We start from the raw sequence: 17,109 nt of genomic DNA on the forward strand, positions 1-17,109 counted from the left end.
GTGTAGCTTCAAGGAGGAAAGACACTTAAAAAAAAAAACAGAAAAGAAAAAGTCCCAGAAATCTGATTTGGTAACAAATATGACAACTGAGCAATATGATTTATTTGTGAGGCTGGCAGAATAGAGGAAGGTCAGGTAATATTCCCATTCTCTGTACAAAGGTGCATCACACTGGTCACATGCATGTTACTTGTGTAACTCCTGCTGCTATTCTGAGGACTTAGGGACTTAACAATACAGAAAACTGTTCCCTACTGGAAATGCTATCAACCCATCATCCACTTTTAATAACCAGAATATACAAGTGAATTCAATTACTTGCATGGTGACTTCCACAGATAGAAGTTAATATACAAGGGCGGATGAAATCCAGTCTGAAATCTTGTCAATTTCCCACCAGCATGTGATAAAATACTAGGTGGGTAAGAAAAAACTGAACCATTTCCTTGGTGTGAGTTGTAGAACTAAAAGGTAACATGCATGGTCCGATTCTTTAAAGTCTGTGACTGCAGACTTGTGAATCCTCACATTGGTGCACTGTGAAGCTTTTCTGATGCCAGCGCCGGGATTGGGCAGTCATGTGGCCATAAGTATGAGATTCCGACTAGACTGTGTCCGGCCTTGCAAAATACACCTGCATTGAGGAAGGTAATGCCCATATGGTTGACACAAAACTGCATGTGTGCAAATCCCCAGAGAATCCTCACGACGCACAGTGCGCACGACGTGAGGATTCACAAGTCTGCAGTCACATAGAGTAACTGCAGACTTGTAGCTTAAGGCTGGATAATCCCTTTAAGAGGGGCATTTTGCACATCAGTCTTAATAAATTTGGCACATCTTACTCCAGCGCTCCCTTCTTTAAGAGACACACATCTCTTAATGGATTAGGCGCATCTTACACCTTCACAGTTGTTACTCTTGTCACTGCCTGGAGTACATTTCTGTCAGCATTTTTCGCACTAAAGTGGTGGAAATTTTGAAGAATTTGCCAGGTGGCCTTCACCAAGCCTCTCTGAGCTCGGCATATTTTGGCACAGCTGCCTGAGAATGGTGTTAAAATGGCAAAATTTAAAAAACAAAAAAACGCAACTTCGAGATGAGCAAAAACTTTGTGACATTTTGGAGGTTTTTCATACCAGAATTTTGGAGAAAACACCTTCATGAATCGGGCCCAATGTATTTATCTGTTACAAAAGATCCTGGAAGTCTATTTACAATCATTGGCCATCTACGATCATCCAGAAGGCAGTCGCAGTACCCCACACACTTGTATGTCCCCCTATATTGCAGGCTTGATCCTCGGTATGGCTCCAGATGAAGTGATTTCCGTGCATGCTGACATGATGTTCTTCTGACATGCGCCTGCTGGGATCATTTTCATTTCAATTACCTTTTAGTTTTCTCCTGGATATCTACAACAATGACGGATTCAAATACGTGGCTGTCTTTTTTTTTTTTCCCATTAGCCATGAGTCTTGAGTTACACCACTTCCACACCAAACCATGTACATTATGCTGTTTTTTTGTTTAAATGGAAAGGTCCAAAAACTGACCACCAAAACACAAGACTATGTACACACATATCGCCGCTATGACAATTTTTTTGTAGAATCAAGTACAACATGTTGGACACGCACAATATTACTGTCCTCCGCAAAGATACCTCTTGGCTGGCAGCAAGGACAGATGGGCCTCATTCTCTTCTTACACTGCTACATTATGATTTGTTACTTTTACAGTATATCAAGAGTTGCTGAATAAGAATTGTTCTTCGTGTCTTCCAGTAAGTGTTCATTGTTTCCTCCTCCTGACTTGTGTACTTTCCATTATTATTACAGGAAATAAAGTATTTTGCTGCATATATCAATTTATGAAACCTACTAATTTCTCTATGGGTTTTGCTCTTCATTGACATCTGCTGCTATAGACTTCCCCTGTGGAAGGTTTGAATCCACAAACATGTAAAGCGATTACTCCTATGCAAGAGTTCAATGTAAAGAAATCGTAGAATAAACAAGAAAATGATTTTGCAAAATATATTCATAGAATTTCCTGTGGTTACATCGACAGAATTACGTACAGACAAAGTATTCACTTCTATCTTCACCACAATGTTTGACAATGCTGAGGCTGTATGGATAACAGCTTGAGGACTGATAGCTATCGGATCAGAATTAAATATTATCTCACCCAAACAGAACCTGCAGCTGTCCATCTCTACTGCCAATTCAGGGTATAAATGCAAGATGACTGTCAACAGGTAAACTACCATCTGTAAAATGATTTACAAAAGATAGGCCATATCCTACCTGCCATAGTAATACTGACTTTGGGTATGCTTACATTTACCAATTTTGCGTCATTAGACAACCATACATTGGTACATATTTGTTGATTGGTCATTTCTTAGTCAGTTTACACAGGCAGACCGCACTACTGATGCACAATGAATGACCTGTAACACAGACATGGACAAAATTGTTTGCACCCTTCAGGTACAGTAAGAAACACCCACAATGGTCACTGAAATAACTTGAAACTGACAAAAGTAATTTTCATTTTAAATTTACTGAATATCAACTAATGAAAATCAGACATTGCTTTTGAATTGTGTTCAACAGAAAATGAAAAGAAAAACTAATGAAAATTGCCTGGACCAAAATAATGGTTCCCTTAACTTAATATTTTGTTGCACAACCTTTTGAGGCAATCACTACAAACAAAAGATTTTAAAACTGTCAATGAGACTTCTGCACCTGTCCACAGGTATTTTGGCCCACCCATAGTGAGTAAGCTGCTCCAGCTGCCTCAGGTGTGAAGGGTGACTTCTCCAGACGGCATGTTTCAGGACCTTCCACAGATGCTCAATAGGATTTATATTAGGGCTCATAGAAAGCCACTTCAAAATAGTCCAATGCTTTACTCATGGCCATTCTTGAATGATTTTAGCTGTGTGTTTTGGGTCATTATCCTGTTGGAGAACCCAAGACCGGTGACTAAGACCAAGCATTCTGACACTTAGCAGCATATTTCACTCCAGAATCCGTTGATAGTCTAGAGTGTACACAGATTCAAGACAAAGGGGACATAGAGCTGATGTGATGTATCAAAATACTCCAGTTTTGTCTCATCTGCCCAAAGGACATTGTCATAAGTGGGATTATGAATTATACAGATCAAAGCCTGGGGGTATTTGATCACGGCTTGCACTCCGCGGTGTGACCAGGTAATTGAAGCAGGTTATCTGATGAAGAGAAGACATGGAGGGAGCATACAGAGTAATTAACAGCTAGCTGTCAATGATGGATAACCATTTTGACTAGGAGATGTGTCCCTGTATGGCTCCACTGACATATATTTGTTAAAGGGAACCTGTCACCAAAAATAACACTATTAACCTGCATATATGCGGTTAATCCACAGGTTAAGAGTATTATTATGCTGCCCGGCGCCTGCACGCAACCAAATACAGCAGGGAGAAAATGAACTTTATTCTCCCCGCCAGAATTCGGTTTCAGTAATCGCTTGGAGAATACAGAGCGGTCGCTGTAACCGTGTCCCTGACCCTGGCTGACACTCGCTCTGCATTGCGGCCGGCTGTTAGTCAGTCAGGGCCGGGGGCACGGTTACAGCCACCACTCTGTATACTCAGAGCGATGACTGAACCCACGGTGCCCCCGAACCCCTGACTAAAACCGAATGCTGGCAGGGAGAATAAAGTTCATTTTCTCCCCACTGCGTGCAGGTGCCAGGCAGCATAATAACACTCTTAACCTGCAGGTTAATGGCGTTATTTCTGGTGACAGGTTCCCTTTAAACACAAGGGCAGCAATGCTTTCATTTTGTGCAGTCAGTCTGCACTGCATAGTGAAAACAAGCTAAAACAATTTTTTATGTTTTTTTGAATTATAATTTTAGTTTTACAGAATCCATGGATATATACATGATCGGGAAGCCTATTTACATCTGTGGGTAAAATTGCAAAAGTAAAGGTAGCTGGCAACTCTCAGGAGCCCAATATCTCCTCAAATTATGGATATATCATATTCATTTGTGGTATGTATAGAGTGCCTGAAGGATGTTCAGTAAGATGACGGCCATATTTCTCTATGAGGTTTCTCGGGAACATATGACTTACAGCAGAAATGAGGGCTAAAACTGGATTAGAATCAAATCAGCAGTCCCCCTCTTACCTCAGGGAGGAGTGAGAGGTCTGGTGAGACCGTTTATGACATGTCATCTAACAAATATCCATGTCAGACCCCAGGAGAAGCAATGAGTATTGCTGATCTATCAATGTTTCCTGCATCATTCTTCAAAACCGCTCACAGATCCAATTCATAAGACGTATCTTTATTTTATACTGGTTTAGCCTGTATGTATGTCCTTTTACTATTTCATCTTTTGTAACCTTTTTAAGCCCTGTACTCTTTTTGTATATTAAATTAAAAATGTAATAAGTTTGTCCCTTGTTGCTGTTACATACTCATGATCTTGAGGAGAGAAAATAGCTTGGTGGTGTTACCTTGTAGCCAGAGTGTAAGTAGTGAACTGTTCAGAAGCTTGGGAAAGCTGGGTGTGCATGTGTATTAGCGTGCTGACATGTGCAGACGTCTCACTGGCCTGGCAAAGCGGCGAGTGGTGGCAGCATAAAGTGTGGTGTGGATGTGGTGAGCATATGTGGGGTGCTCTTAGCTCATTATTGGTCTATTGCAATAGATGAGAGGACAAGTGAGTGGGAAGCGCAGCCCCTCTTATACGGTCGCGTCTGAGGCATGTATGTCGTGAGCAAGGGGTGTTCGTGACAGACATTCTAGCAGATCTTTTGTGGCTTGTCAAGAAGGAATTTTGGCAAATTCCAGTCTCACTTTATTACTTGTTTTCGACAGTAGTTTCCTGCTCAGTCTTCTTCCAAGAAGTCCAGTTTGGTCAAAACAGTGACATATGGTGTGATCTGACACTGATGTACCTTGACCTTTGAGTTCACCTCCTATCTCTTTGAAAGTTGTTCTGGGTTCTTTGGTTACCATTTGTATTAACCTCTTACAGAAGGATTGGCTACAATCCCATAGAACTTCTGAATAATATGTGCAACTCTAGCAACAGGAACATCCAGTTGTTAGGAGATGGTCTTCACTTTTAACATGATTTTAACTATAATTTTATTTCTATTCCCCATACAATAATTTCCTTGGCTATCTTTAGTCTATGTTCAGTGTGGTACACACCATGATACCAAACAGCACAGTGACTACTTTTCAACCTTTTAAATAGGCAAACTGATTACAAGTTTGTAGACACCTGTTATGCTAATTACAGGACACACCTTAGTTTAATATGTCCCTATTATCAAATTATTTTCAATCATGTCTAGAGGTGCCATTATTTTTGTCCAGGCCATATTCAATATTTTTTTTATTTCAAAAGCAATGTATAATTCATTAGTTGATACAGTAAATTTAAATTGAAAATTACTTCTCAATTTCAAGTTATTTCAATGACCATTGTAGGCTGTTCTTACTTTACCGAAAGGGCACCCACAATTTTGTCCTTGTGTATAGAGTGTTCTCAGCAGCATGTATCCTATTATACAGAATGATGTGCTGTTGAAAATAATGATCTTTTGAGCAAACGTTCTGCTCATTTGTTGGGTGATTGCTAGCCAGTCTGGCGTGCATGATGAAAAAAGAATGGCGTTTAGATGTTTAACAGTGAAGCACACAGAAGCTTGAGTTGTGTCTTCAGCAATGTCTGTACATAAAGACTGGACTGAGGGGGGGGGGAAAATAAAAAAAATTTGAGTTGTTGGGAGGCACAAAAACCCTAAGTGATGTGGATCCTAAATGGGTTGGCTGCTTTATCTTTATTTTAACAAATGTGTTGGAGACATGAATTTGTCAAACTAATATGTAAACATTAAAGGGGTTGTTTGGCCTTAAAGTGACTGCAGACTGCGATGAATCACACTGCGTGCACTGCGAGGATTCTCCAGTGGCGGCACTGGAAGTGGGCAGTCATATGACAAGTATGCGATTTGCGTTCTTCTGGCCACATTCCAACTAGACTGTCTAGGGCTGTTTTCAGATACTAGTTTCACAACTAGTAAGTTACTGCAGCTTCTACCTGGGAATTTAGAAGCTATTTGCAGATCATGATCTAGAAAAGGAGGAAGAGAAAAAACAAAATGGACAAAATCTTTGGTTTAGGTTGTTTCCACAATGAGTATTTGGTGACTTTCTAATGTAGATTTTCTGCACTTATTAGCAAGATTAGATTGTGGTTTTTGCCTTTGGTTTGTCTTTTTTTAAAAAAAACAAACTACTTGATACTTCCTGGTATTTGGTTTTGAAAAAAAACTGAGTAGTCGTGTACTTTTCCTCTGCAAAAAAAAAAAAAAGTCTAAGCACCTGCAGATTTTCTTCATCTAATGCAATTCTATGGGAAATATCACAAAACTCAGCGTACCTACAAAAGGAATCGCCGTTGCGGAATTCAGAAACGCAGGCTGGTTTATAAGTAAGCCAGTTTGCTAGAATTATAAGACACTGCGATTTTTGTGCAGCAAACACATAGCAACACATTCACCAAACTCCTAGGGGGCCCTTAACCTTAACTAGCAGTCTATCATACACACCTTAAGGTAGCATGCTCATGTTAAAGAGATTTGTTACAAGGCACAACCGTTTTGAGGGTGTCTATTATCGCAGCTGCTGTTCATGTACACCAATTAGGTAGGACACCATCTCAAGTAAAAAAAAATAAAATTATATATAATATCAAGTTACTACTGAAGTAGAGAATCCATCCAGGACACTTATGTTATCAACATGCTGAAACTCAGTCTTGTAATGTGATTGTTGAGCCAATAAGTTATATTCTGGACTGATTCTCTACTTCAGCAGTACTTTTCCCCATCTTACTTTCCTAGTACATTTTAGAAGGATATTTAAAAGGCAAGGTACACTTTTGCCTATAGGGAATCACAGGTTATGGATCCTGTTACCATTGAACAAGTGAGCCACATCACATGTCTGCATATTGTTATTACACTAAAGGGTTTAAGACTAGAGATTTTTTGATTACGTATCAATGTCCTGACAATCCCTTACCTCTGCCACAGTAGATTGAAATGGTCTTTAAATTTAGCACTATTCACATTACTTTTGCACACAGGCCAGTGAATTCCATTATAAATTTGCTAACGTCTAAACTGCTGCCTTGTAGATAGTCAGAGCGCAGGCTCTAGTGTACCAACATTGTCAAAGTAGGGTTTAACAGTTCTGTACAGTAGTGTATGGATGAGTTACACAATAAGTGTTATGCTACAGACCTCTGAAATTGTAGTTTATACTGGAACTTCAGCTAAAAAGGTTGTGTACTACAGCATTAAGGGTCTTTTCATGTACAAATTTTCTGTTTTGGACCTCCACTGATGAGGGGCAGCACCCCAAAATACAGTCTGCAAATTGAGAATCTGGTTTGGCTTTTATCCTCAAATCATGTGGCAAGGCTTGTTAAAGGGTCAAGTGACCTAGGATTGCTACTGTTAATAGGTGGCACTAGAGTTAGTCCTCTTGCCCACTGAAGAGGCAATTTGCATCTTTGACTCCGCACATCAAAATACACACAAGTTACATAGCCCAAGTCATGCTGTAGATTTTCTGCAGAGCATGGAAGAAATATAGTCCTGTAAGCTTGATGTGGATAGTTACCCCAGATTCACAGCATGTCCATGTGTGATCATAGCCATATCACAGTGACAGCTGGAGGTCTGACTCTGGAAATCCCACTACAAGGGTCCTAGAGTTTAGTTTGTGATGCAAATAATGGGACACATTGAGAATGATGTATAGCAGCACCCTGCTAGGGAGTCTTGAAGTTGTAGCTCTGCATGAGCAGAGAGAAGTGGAAGGAGTACATGTCAGATTCATAGGGCTACATCCCCAGGCATTACTGCCAGCACTGTAATGGTATAGCCACCATGTAGCAGTAACACCAGCCTTTTGGTGTGTTAGAGTAAACAAGTTTATTTTACAATATAAAAACATCAAAATAAAAACATTTAAACAGTACTAAGACAATGCAGCTTTGTGGTGAGGTTTCCCAGCATAGTTGTGATCCTGCAGCATATCCACAACTTTTAAAACTCAAATTAAAAATATTAGAACATGTGTCCAGTGTCTTTAGAGTCTCTGTAATACTACATTAGAGGATAGCTAGCAGATGTTGCAACTCCGCAGTGATTTCCTCGGTCTTTGGCAATGTAAACGTAACCATTGTCCCCCCACTTCTCACTCCAGCTATGTAAAAAAGAAACAGAAGGTTATACATGTACAGGAAGAGTAACTCACTAATATGCTACCACTGTAGACTATTCTGACAAGTGATTGCTCATTCTATACATCATTTTTTTTTTTTGCAAGTACTGCTCTATAGACAAGTTACACATGCCAGTAGAATTTGTTTTTTTTACCCCAAACTGCTGTATACTCAGCATGTGAGCACATGCAGAGACCATCAGCTGATGTATACCTGGATAAACATGTCAGAAGCACTCACAATCAAATTTTGTACTCCCACTTACCTGTTTTTAATTATCCAGTATTTCTTGCCATCAACATCTTCTCCCTGAAATCCGTAACCAACGGCAAGGACACCATGGTCAAGATCTGTGCTGCTGCAGGCTGGCTCGTAGTATATACCTAAAGGTATTGGCAGTAAAGAGACATTGTATTAAGACTTCTTTAAAATTATAAAGTCAGATATGCAAATAAAGCAGTGCGACTTATGACTCCTCCATGCCTCGTGAACATCTTGCCACAAAGTGTCACTTTCTGGCACAAACTCCCCAGCCAAACTTTCTTAAATCAAAGCTATTGATTACAATTAGTGATGAGCGAGTATGTTCTGTTAACCCTTTTGCCGAGTATGCTAGGGCGAGCAGTTACAGCTGCTCGGTGTTATGTTTGAATCGCTCCCGTGTGCATGATTTGCGACTGTTTGACAGCTTTAATACATGTGAGGAATGTCTATTTCTTACACATTCCTCACATGTATTAAGCCTGTCAAACAGTTGCAAATCATGCACACGGGAGCGATTCAAACATAACACCGAGCAGCTGTAGCTACTTCGGGCTCGCCCGAGCATACTTGGCGAAAGGGTTAAGAGAACATACTCGCTCATCACTAGCTACAACTAAATATGTTGCACTCCACATTAACTACTTGGTGAATTCTGGTAGATTATGCCTTACAAGCCCCAATATATAACTTACCACTCTGATAGAACTGAAATGATTGGTGTCCAGCATCAATTGCTACAGACACAGGACCAACTGAAGCGATGGCCTTCATCAAATCCTTCTCACTGCCAGATGTTATATCCGTGAAGCCAGTGTCATTTGCAGCACTGTTATCAGGATTGTATTGACAGTCTTGATCATCCTGTAATGATAGGAAATGTCAGCTCATGCTGTCCCCCCCCAAAGAGCTACATTGAGTATGGAAGATTGAGACTAATCTTACCTTGCCAAGGTAGGGGTAAGAATCTTCAGAATCAATGCCCTTATTATCCAGAACATATTGGAAAGCTTGATCCATGAGACCTCCATTGCAACCCTGATTGCCTTCTGGTCTAGAGCAGTCAACAAGGTTTTGCTCACTTAGGGACACCAACTTCGTAGTCTTTCTAAAGAGTTGTCCTTCCAGAGCTCCTGTGGCACTGAAGGACCAGCATGACCCGCACTGACCCTAAAATAAAAAATATGATATTTATCCAAGTTGACTAGCACTGAATTTTACATCCACAAAAGTTTGTTGAAGATTTCACTCTTTGCAATACAAAGGACAAAACTGCAAACCCAGTCAGTTCTACCATATTTCACTGGCTTCTGGAGGAATGTACCCTTAAAGTTGGTAAGTTTGCAACAAAGGATCATTTAAAAACATGTTTTACATATTGGGACTTATCTGGGTCAAACCTTAGGATAGGCAGTGTCTGATTGGTGGGGTTGTGACACCCCTACTGATCAGCTTTTCCTGATGTTGGCAGTTCCTCAGCTACCTAGCAGCACTGCAGTCGATGGAGTAGTGACAGCAGCTGGGTACTGCACCTATTGTCTTGAATAGGGGCAGATATGCAATATCCAGCTGCAGCCACTACAGTTAACAGCTGTGCAGTTCTGGCAGATGCTGGGAACAGCTGATAGGTGGAGGGTGCCAAGTGGCGCACCCCCACCAGACATTGATGACCTATCCTAAAGATAGGCCATCAATGTAAAGTATTAGACAACCACTTTAAACACTGCTTGCAAAATAAATACCACTCATCTTATTGTGGCCTCACATGAACATGTACCTGATCTTTAACTGGTGTTACATATCCTTCTTTGCGCCAGTCCACACTCTTGGGGGGTTCAAAGTTGTTTGGTGACATAAAAGTGGACCCAGTTTTTCTGTCAGGCTTGTGTTTGTAGCCATTCATTACCTGTGTGAATTCTTCTGTTGTCTAAAACAAGAGACCAAGTTAAGACAAACACACTGCACACAACCTATTGTATGCCATTTACAATACTACAGAGAGCAAGGCTGGTTCATCTTTAACACAAAGATAACCCAGAAAGTAGTGACCCTTCACAGGAAGGACACCACCCTCCCACTAACTCATACTTGTCAAACTCTGGCCCATACCTGGCCTGTGACACCACCCCTATGTGGGCCCATTATTCTGTATACTAGTTGGCCCAGGACTTTGTCCAAGTTTTTCATTTTTGGCCCCCTGAGTTTGACATCACTGCGCCAACTCCTGGCAACAATTCTTTGCCCATAATATTTATTAATTTACCCCATATTAGGAGGGGGAATGCACCCAAATATACACTGAAGACTCCCTGACATACTTACCATATCACCAAAATGATTCATGCCAAGCCTGTAAGTGTGCTTTCCCATTGCAGATTCCATGTTGTGCATTTCAATCATTTTCAAGTTTTTCTCCCATAACAGTCGCCTCCAGCCAGCTTCTCTCTGCAAAGACAGATATTACCAAAGTCTGTTAAGTTACCCTCACCAAAAACTTGGTCTGGGTCACAAGCACTCATCTTTGCAGTCACAGAGGCTTGCATTGCTAGCACTCCATGAAGGTGCCAAATGAGGCACGAGAGATTTAAATTGTTAAACTTTTTTCACAAACCCCAGAGCGATGCGGATAGTCTAATCCGATGTCATGTGACGAAGAAAACAAGGGAAGACTGATTGGAAAGTATTCCAATACAGCTACATTACACTTAGAAATTTTGAGTGTTAAACATTAACTACACTTAACAGGCCATTTATCCCACTTTATCAGGCGTCAGATTAGTGCCAATACAGGTAAATTTAAAGAATGAGTTTTTCCACGAAAAAAGTTAATTTTAATCAATACACCTTTGAATAACTTTCTTTCACTTCCTTCCCTGTCCAGGGGATGTGGTATGTGTCATCCGTGTCTCTACAGGATCAGACAGCCATTACATTTGTTAATGATAAAGCCCCTTTAAAGACTGCTTTACACAGTTCTGTATGGATTTTTTTATAGCACCACTGATTCCATGAGAATTCACCAGGGGTGTATTTTACACCACAGATTACATGCTGCAAGGACTATATGTCCTTGCTTTAGAGTTGCTGTGGACTTTACCCTTTACATTTTAAGGGTGAAACCCAAGGCTGATCCCTTAGAAAGTCTCCAATTTGGGGGGAGGGAGGAGGAACCACATGCAGTTGCCTACTAGTCAAGTACCACTTTTCTGAGTGCACTGTCACCCACTGATCTCATGAAGCTGTTTAAATCACGCATGCTGAAGCCAATCATGTTCATGAGCAGCTCTAGCAGTAAGTAATTGTCCTTTGTTCAGCATGTTGGCAACAATTGAAAGGGTTGTCTTGTAGCAGCCACTTTACCAATGGAAAAAAAAACACAAAGTATTTGGCATGTGAACCAGGGATCCAGGTTACCATCACTGGTAACTTACAGCAGACTGCACTGACAAAACCAAGTTTTGAACCCAGAACTTGTCCAGTCAGTAAGTGACATGCAAGTTACAGCTAGTGGTCGGAAATACGGAGCTACTTACCGTTTCATAGGATTTGGAGTAAAAAGTCAAAAACTGCTGCCAATGCTGATCCAACGCTGGGTCTGTTGTAGGAGCAGCAAGAACAGTAGCCAGACAAAGAGCGACAGCAAGTATGTATAGTGTCATGGTAGCTGGAAGAGTAAGGAGAAAGGGTTAAGCAACATGGCAAGAGGGCTCATGTAATACATTAGTTACCCTGTATGGCCAGATACAGGGGAGCAGCACACTACATAGTCATCCCATAGGAGACACTAGAGCCATGAGTGCCCCATTACCACCTATGAGCAGTAGCTGGCACACTAGCCACAGACAAGGGCAGCATCTCTCATTTAACAGACTACTCAGTGCATTATATAGGAGGGAAAACTGAAAGAGGGTCAGGTAACTGAATAGTAGGCTCCAGAGTCAGTCACCAGTTGGCCCTCAGCATTCCAACACTAGTGCATACTACATACAGCCACCCCACTATATAGTGTACAGCCACCCCACAGGAGAGACCTCACTACATACAGCCATCCCATAAGAAACACTACTCCGCTATAGTGTACAGCCACTCCACAAGACACTGTACACCAATATAGTGTACAGCCACCCCACAGGAGACCTCACTACATACAGCCATCCCATAAGAAACACTACTCCGCTATAGTGTACAGCCACTCCACAAGACACTGTACATCAATATAGTGTACAGCCACCCCACAGGAGACCTCACTACATACAGCCATCCCATAAGAAACACTACTCCGCTATAGTGTACAGCCACTCCACAAGACACTGTACACCAATATAGTGTACAGCCACCCCACAGGAGAGACCTCACTACATACAGCCATCCCATAAGAAACACTGTACTCCACTAGTGTACAGCCACTCCACATTTCACTAGTGTACAGCCACCCTACAAGACACTGTACACCAATATAGTGTACAGGCATCCCATAGGCGAGACCTCACTACATACAGCCATCCCATAGGCACCCAACAGCTGGATCATGTAACATACAGAGTAAACAGCCTGGACAGGGCTAGAGGGGGAGTGAAGACCATTCCCAGCCCCCCACCCCTGCAGTCTACCACCTCCACCACTAGTGGCGCTGAGCTGGGTCAGGAGCTCTCTACAACAGCTGTACGGAGAGAGCTGACTCATCCTCGGGAGCAGGGAGGGGACAAGCATCATCCAGGGCAATGGAGGTCAGTCACGAGCATCACTGTGCGGCCACAGGACAGAGAGGAGCCCCAGGGTAACAGCATACAACACTGCACATCACTATAGGAAGCCGGGGAAGCGCCAGCAATACGGGACGATACAATTATAGCGCCCCATCTATAGAACAGCCCACGACCCGCGAGCACAGAACACGGGACGGCAGGCCAACAACACGTTCCAGGCATTCCACGGCTCCTCGCCCCTCCTCCACCCAAACTGCAGCTAACCATTGGAATCAAAGTACCTTTAGGCAGGATGAGTCGCTGGAACTGCAGGCATTGCCCGGCGCCGGGGCTTTTATATACCGTGGTTGAAGTCCCGCCCCCATGACGATTCCCGAAACAGGATTGGCCTATCCTGTGCCCTCAGGGCTCATGTGACTGGCGAGCGCGTGACTTGCCGTGTTGTTGTGGTGATGAGGGGAGGGGCCAACCTTATGTGCTAGCAATACGGTATAGTGTTATCAGGGGGCTCCTGGGAGTGACTGTGCCCCCCTGCACCTACACAGTATCGCCTAGGTTACTGAAGTGAGGCTAAAGTGAGAAACATGACATCCGGGCACCATGTAGAACCATGTACATCATATATATATATATATATATATATATATATATATATATATATATATACACACACACATACATATACACACACATCGCCGTATAGTCTAAAGACAATAAATACATACCAACCGCGAATAGGCCATATACATAAATACCCGCTGAGAATAAGCCGTACATATAGATGTATACCAACCGCAAATAGGCCGTATACTTAAATATACATACATATTAATGCATGAGTGTTACTCACCACAGATATTCAGAACTCTGCGAAAGTTTTAGGCAGGTGTGGAAAAATGCTGCTAAGTAAGAATGCTGTCAAATATAGAAATGTTAGTTTATTTTTATCAATCAAGAAAATGAAAAGTGAATGAACTTAAAAAATCTAAATCAAATCAATATTTGGTGTGACCACACTTTGCCTAAGGTTGCATGCTCACTATGCGTTTTTCAAGTGTTTATGCCGCGGAATTTCCACAGCGAAAACGCTTAAAAAATGCTTGGTAATACGTGCCCCATGGTCCCCAATGATAATCCGCATGTCCTGTGCACATGCTGCGGAAATTACCGCTGCGGATTATCATTGCAGAAAAATACGCAGCGTGTCCATTAATTTTGCAGACACGCAGCGTAATTGCCGCCATTGACTTGCATTGAATCGCATAATATCCGCATGACTACATGTGCACAAGCGGATATTATGCGATTCAATGTGCGGATGGTACCCGGGTCTGGAGAAGAGAAGACTCTCATCCAGACCCGGGTACTATAGTACCTATAAAAAAAAAGAATTTAAAACAAAAAATAAAGATTATACTCACCTTCCAATGGCCCCGGTCTCCTGTACGATGCGTCAGGTCTCTTGTACCTCTCGCGATGGTCTAAAAGGACCTGCGGTGACGTCATTTAGTCATGTGACGGGTCACGCGACCGCTGACGTCGGCGGTCGCGTGACCTGTCACATAACTAAATGACATCACCGCAGGTCCTTTCACACCACCGAGAGAGGTATAAGAGACCGGATGTAGTGGAGAAAACACCGGGGGCCATCGGAAGGTAAGTATAATCTTTATTTTTTACCATTTTTATTCTTTTTTTTTAATTATTACTTGGTCACACTATATAAATCCAAGCCGATTGCATGGATTTATATAGTGTGACCAAGTTGTCCAGCACTTTTCCAAATAATGCTAAAATCGCTTGGAAAAGCGCTTGATAACCCGCATGCAGAAATGCATGTAAAAACTCTTGGCAAACGCTTCTACCTGGCAGGAAAAACGCATGTAAAATCTGCATGCGTTTTTCTTGCCAGGGAGATGCGGAAAAAATCTGCAGCATTTCTACATTGTGGACACTTAGCCTAAAAAAGCAGCATCAGTTCTTCTAGGTACACTAACACACAGTTATTGAAGGAACTCAGCAGGGAGATTGTTCCAAACATCTTGGAGAACTAACCACAGATCTTCTGTGGATGTAGGCGTGCACAAATCCTTCTGTCTATTCGCGTAATCGCTGGCATATTTGATGATGATGAGATCAGGGCTGTGTGGGGGCCATATCAGCACTTTCAGGACTCCTTTCTTCTTTATACTGAAGATAGCTCCATATGATATTGGCTGTATACTTGGGGTCGTTGTCCTGTTGCAGAATAATTCTGGAGCCAATCAGATGCTTCCTGATGGTATTGCATCATGGATAAGTATCTACTTATGTTTCTCAGCATTGAGGATACAAAAAAATGGGTAACACTGAGGACCGTAGGTGCGGTGGTCGGCCAAGGAAACTTAGTGCAGCAGATGAAAGTCACCTAATGCTTACTTCCCTTTGAAATCGGAATATGAACAGTAGTGCCAATCAACTCAGAACTGGCACCAACCAGTGGAACCCAGCTACACCCATATGCTATTTGGAGAAGTTTGGCCAAAAGTAGTCTTCATGGACGAATTTTGGGAAGAAAACATACCTTCGATATGGAAACAAGGCCAAATGAATCATCTATGGACAAAACTGTAGCAACTGGAGTGCATAAAAATGGCATCTGGTACTCTGGACTGATGAATAAGCCCCTGTACTTTGTGTCACCCCCACCTCATTGTAGATTGTAAGCTCTTACGAGCAGGATCGTTATTCATTTTGCTTTAATTATTGTATTCTTTTTAGCTATGTTACTTATGACTGTTGTATATGAACCTCTGAATTGTAAAGCGCTGCGGAATATGTTGGCGCTATATAAATAGAGATTATTATTATGAGTTAAAATGTGAAATATTTTTCAGTAACAGAGGGTAGTTTGTTTGCCAAAGAGCTGGAGAACAGTACTGTAATGAGTGTCTGCAGGCAACAGTGAAGCATGGTGGAAGTTCGTTGCAAGTTTGGGCTGCATTTCAGCAAATGAAGGTTGGGATTTCGTCAAGATTAAAGGTGTCCTCAATGCTGAGAAATACAGGCAGATACTTATCCATCATACAGTATCATCAGGGAGGTTCCAAATTTATTCTTCAGCGGAATGAGCCCAAACATACAGACAATGTCATTAGGAGTTATCATCAGCGTAAAGAAGAACAAGTAGTCCTGGAAGAGATGATATGGCCTCCACAGAGCCCTGATCTCATCATGATCAAGTCTGTCTGTGATTAAATGAAGAGTTTGAAAGATCTGCACAAGCCTACATGCACAGATCTGGGGTTAGTTCTCCAAGATGTTTGAAACAACCTCCCTGCTGAGTTCCTTCGAAAACTGTGTACAAGTGTACCGAGAAGAAATGATGCTTTGATGCTGTTTTGAAGGCAAAGGGTGGTCGCAATATCGATTAGACTAAAATGTTTCCTTTGTTCATATATCTTAATTGATAAAATTAACTATTAACATGTTTATTTTTAAAAGCATTTTACTTTGCAGCATTTTTTTCAAGCCTGTCTTAAGCTGTTACTCAGTTATATATATATATATATATATATATATATATATATATATATCCACAGACACATTTAGACATTTATATTAAGATATATGCACAGGCACATAATACACATATGTACAGTATGTGTGCCTTTAGCAAATGTGTGCTGGAACATACAATGAATGCAGAATATACAGTCCCCTTAGCAGCATTTTTTTTGCTAACACACTGGCCCGGGTCATATGGTTCCCTACATAAAATTGCCACTCCTATGACAGATACTCAGATACTCAAAAATGTAGTTAAAAAGCAGAAGAAATT

The 17,109-nt window shown here is 41.6% G+C and overlaps 1 protein-coding gene across 2 annotated transcripts; it reads right to left on the bottom strand.

Annotated features, from left to right (window-relative positions):
* Positions 1-8,004: 8,004 nt before the first annotated feature.
* LOC141253918 (procathepsin L-like) lies at positions 8,005-13,723 on the bottom strand. 2 transcript variants are annotated; one of them, XM_073670972.1, is made up of 8 exons: positions 13,571-13,723; positions 12,117-12,247; positions 10,906-11,028; positions 10,361-10,510; positions 9,529-9,753; positions 9,279-9,447; positions 8,588-8,705; positions 8,005-8,303 (listed from the first exon to the last, which is right to left on the bottom strand). In XM_073670972.1, the coding sequence occupies exons 2-8, from the start codon at positions 12,240-12,242 to the stop codon at positions 8,204-8,206; spliced, it is 1,011 nt and encodes a 336-aa protein (XP_073527073.1). In that variant the 5' UTR covers positions 12,243-12,247; positions 13,571-13,723; the 3' UTR covers positions 8,005-8,203. The 2 variants fall into 2 exon arrangements, with proteins under 2 accessions (XP_073527073.1, XP_073527071.1); XM_073670970.1 differs by lacking the exon at positions 13,571-13,723 and adding an exon at positions 13,081-13,135.
* Positions 13,724-17,109: the final 3,386 nt, after the last annotated feature.

This window comes from Phyllobates terribilis, unplaced genomic scaffold (genome assembly GCF_046119375.1).
Source record: "Phyllobates terribilis strain yellow unplaced genomic scaffold, ASM4611937v1 Scaffold_1__5_contigs__length_1240528914, whole genome shotgun sequence".
Taxonomy (NCBI): domain Eukaryota; kingdom Metazoa; phylum Chordata; class Amphibia; order Anura; family Dendrobatidae; genus Phyllobates; species Phyllobates terribilis.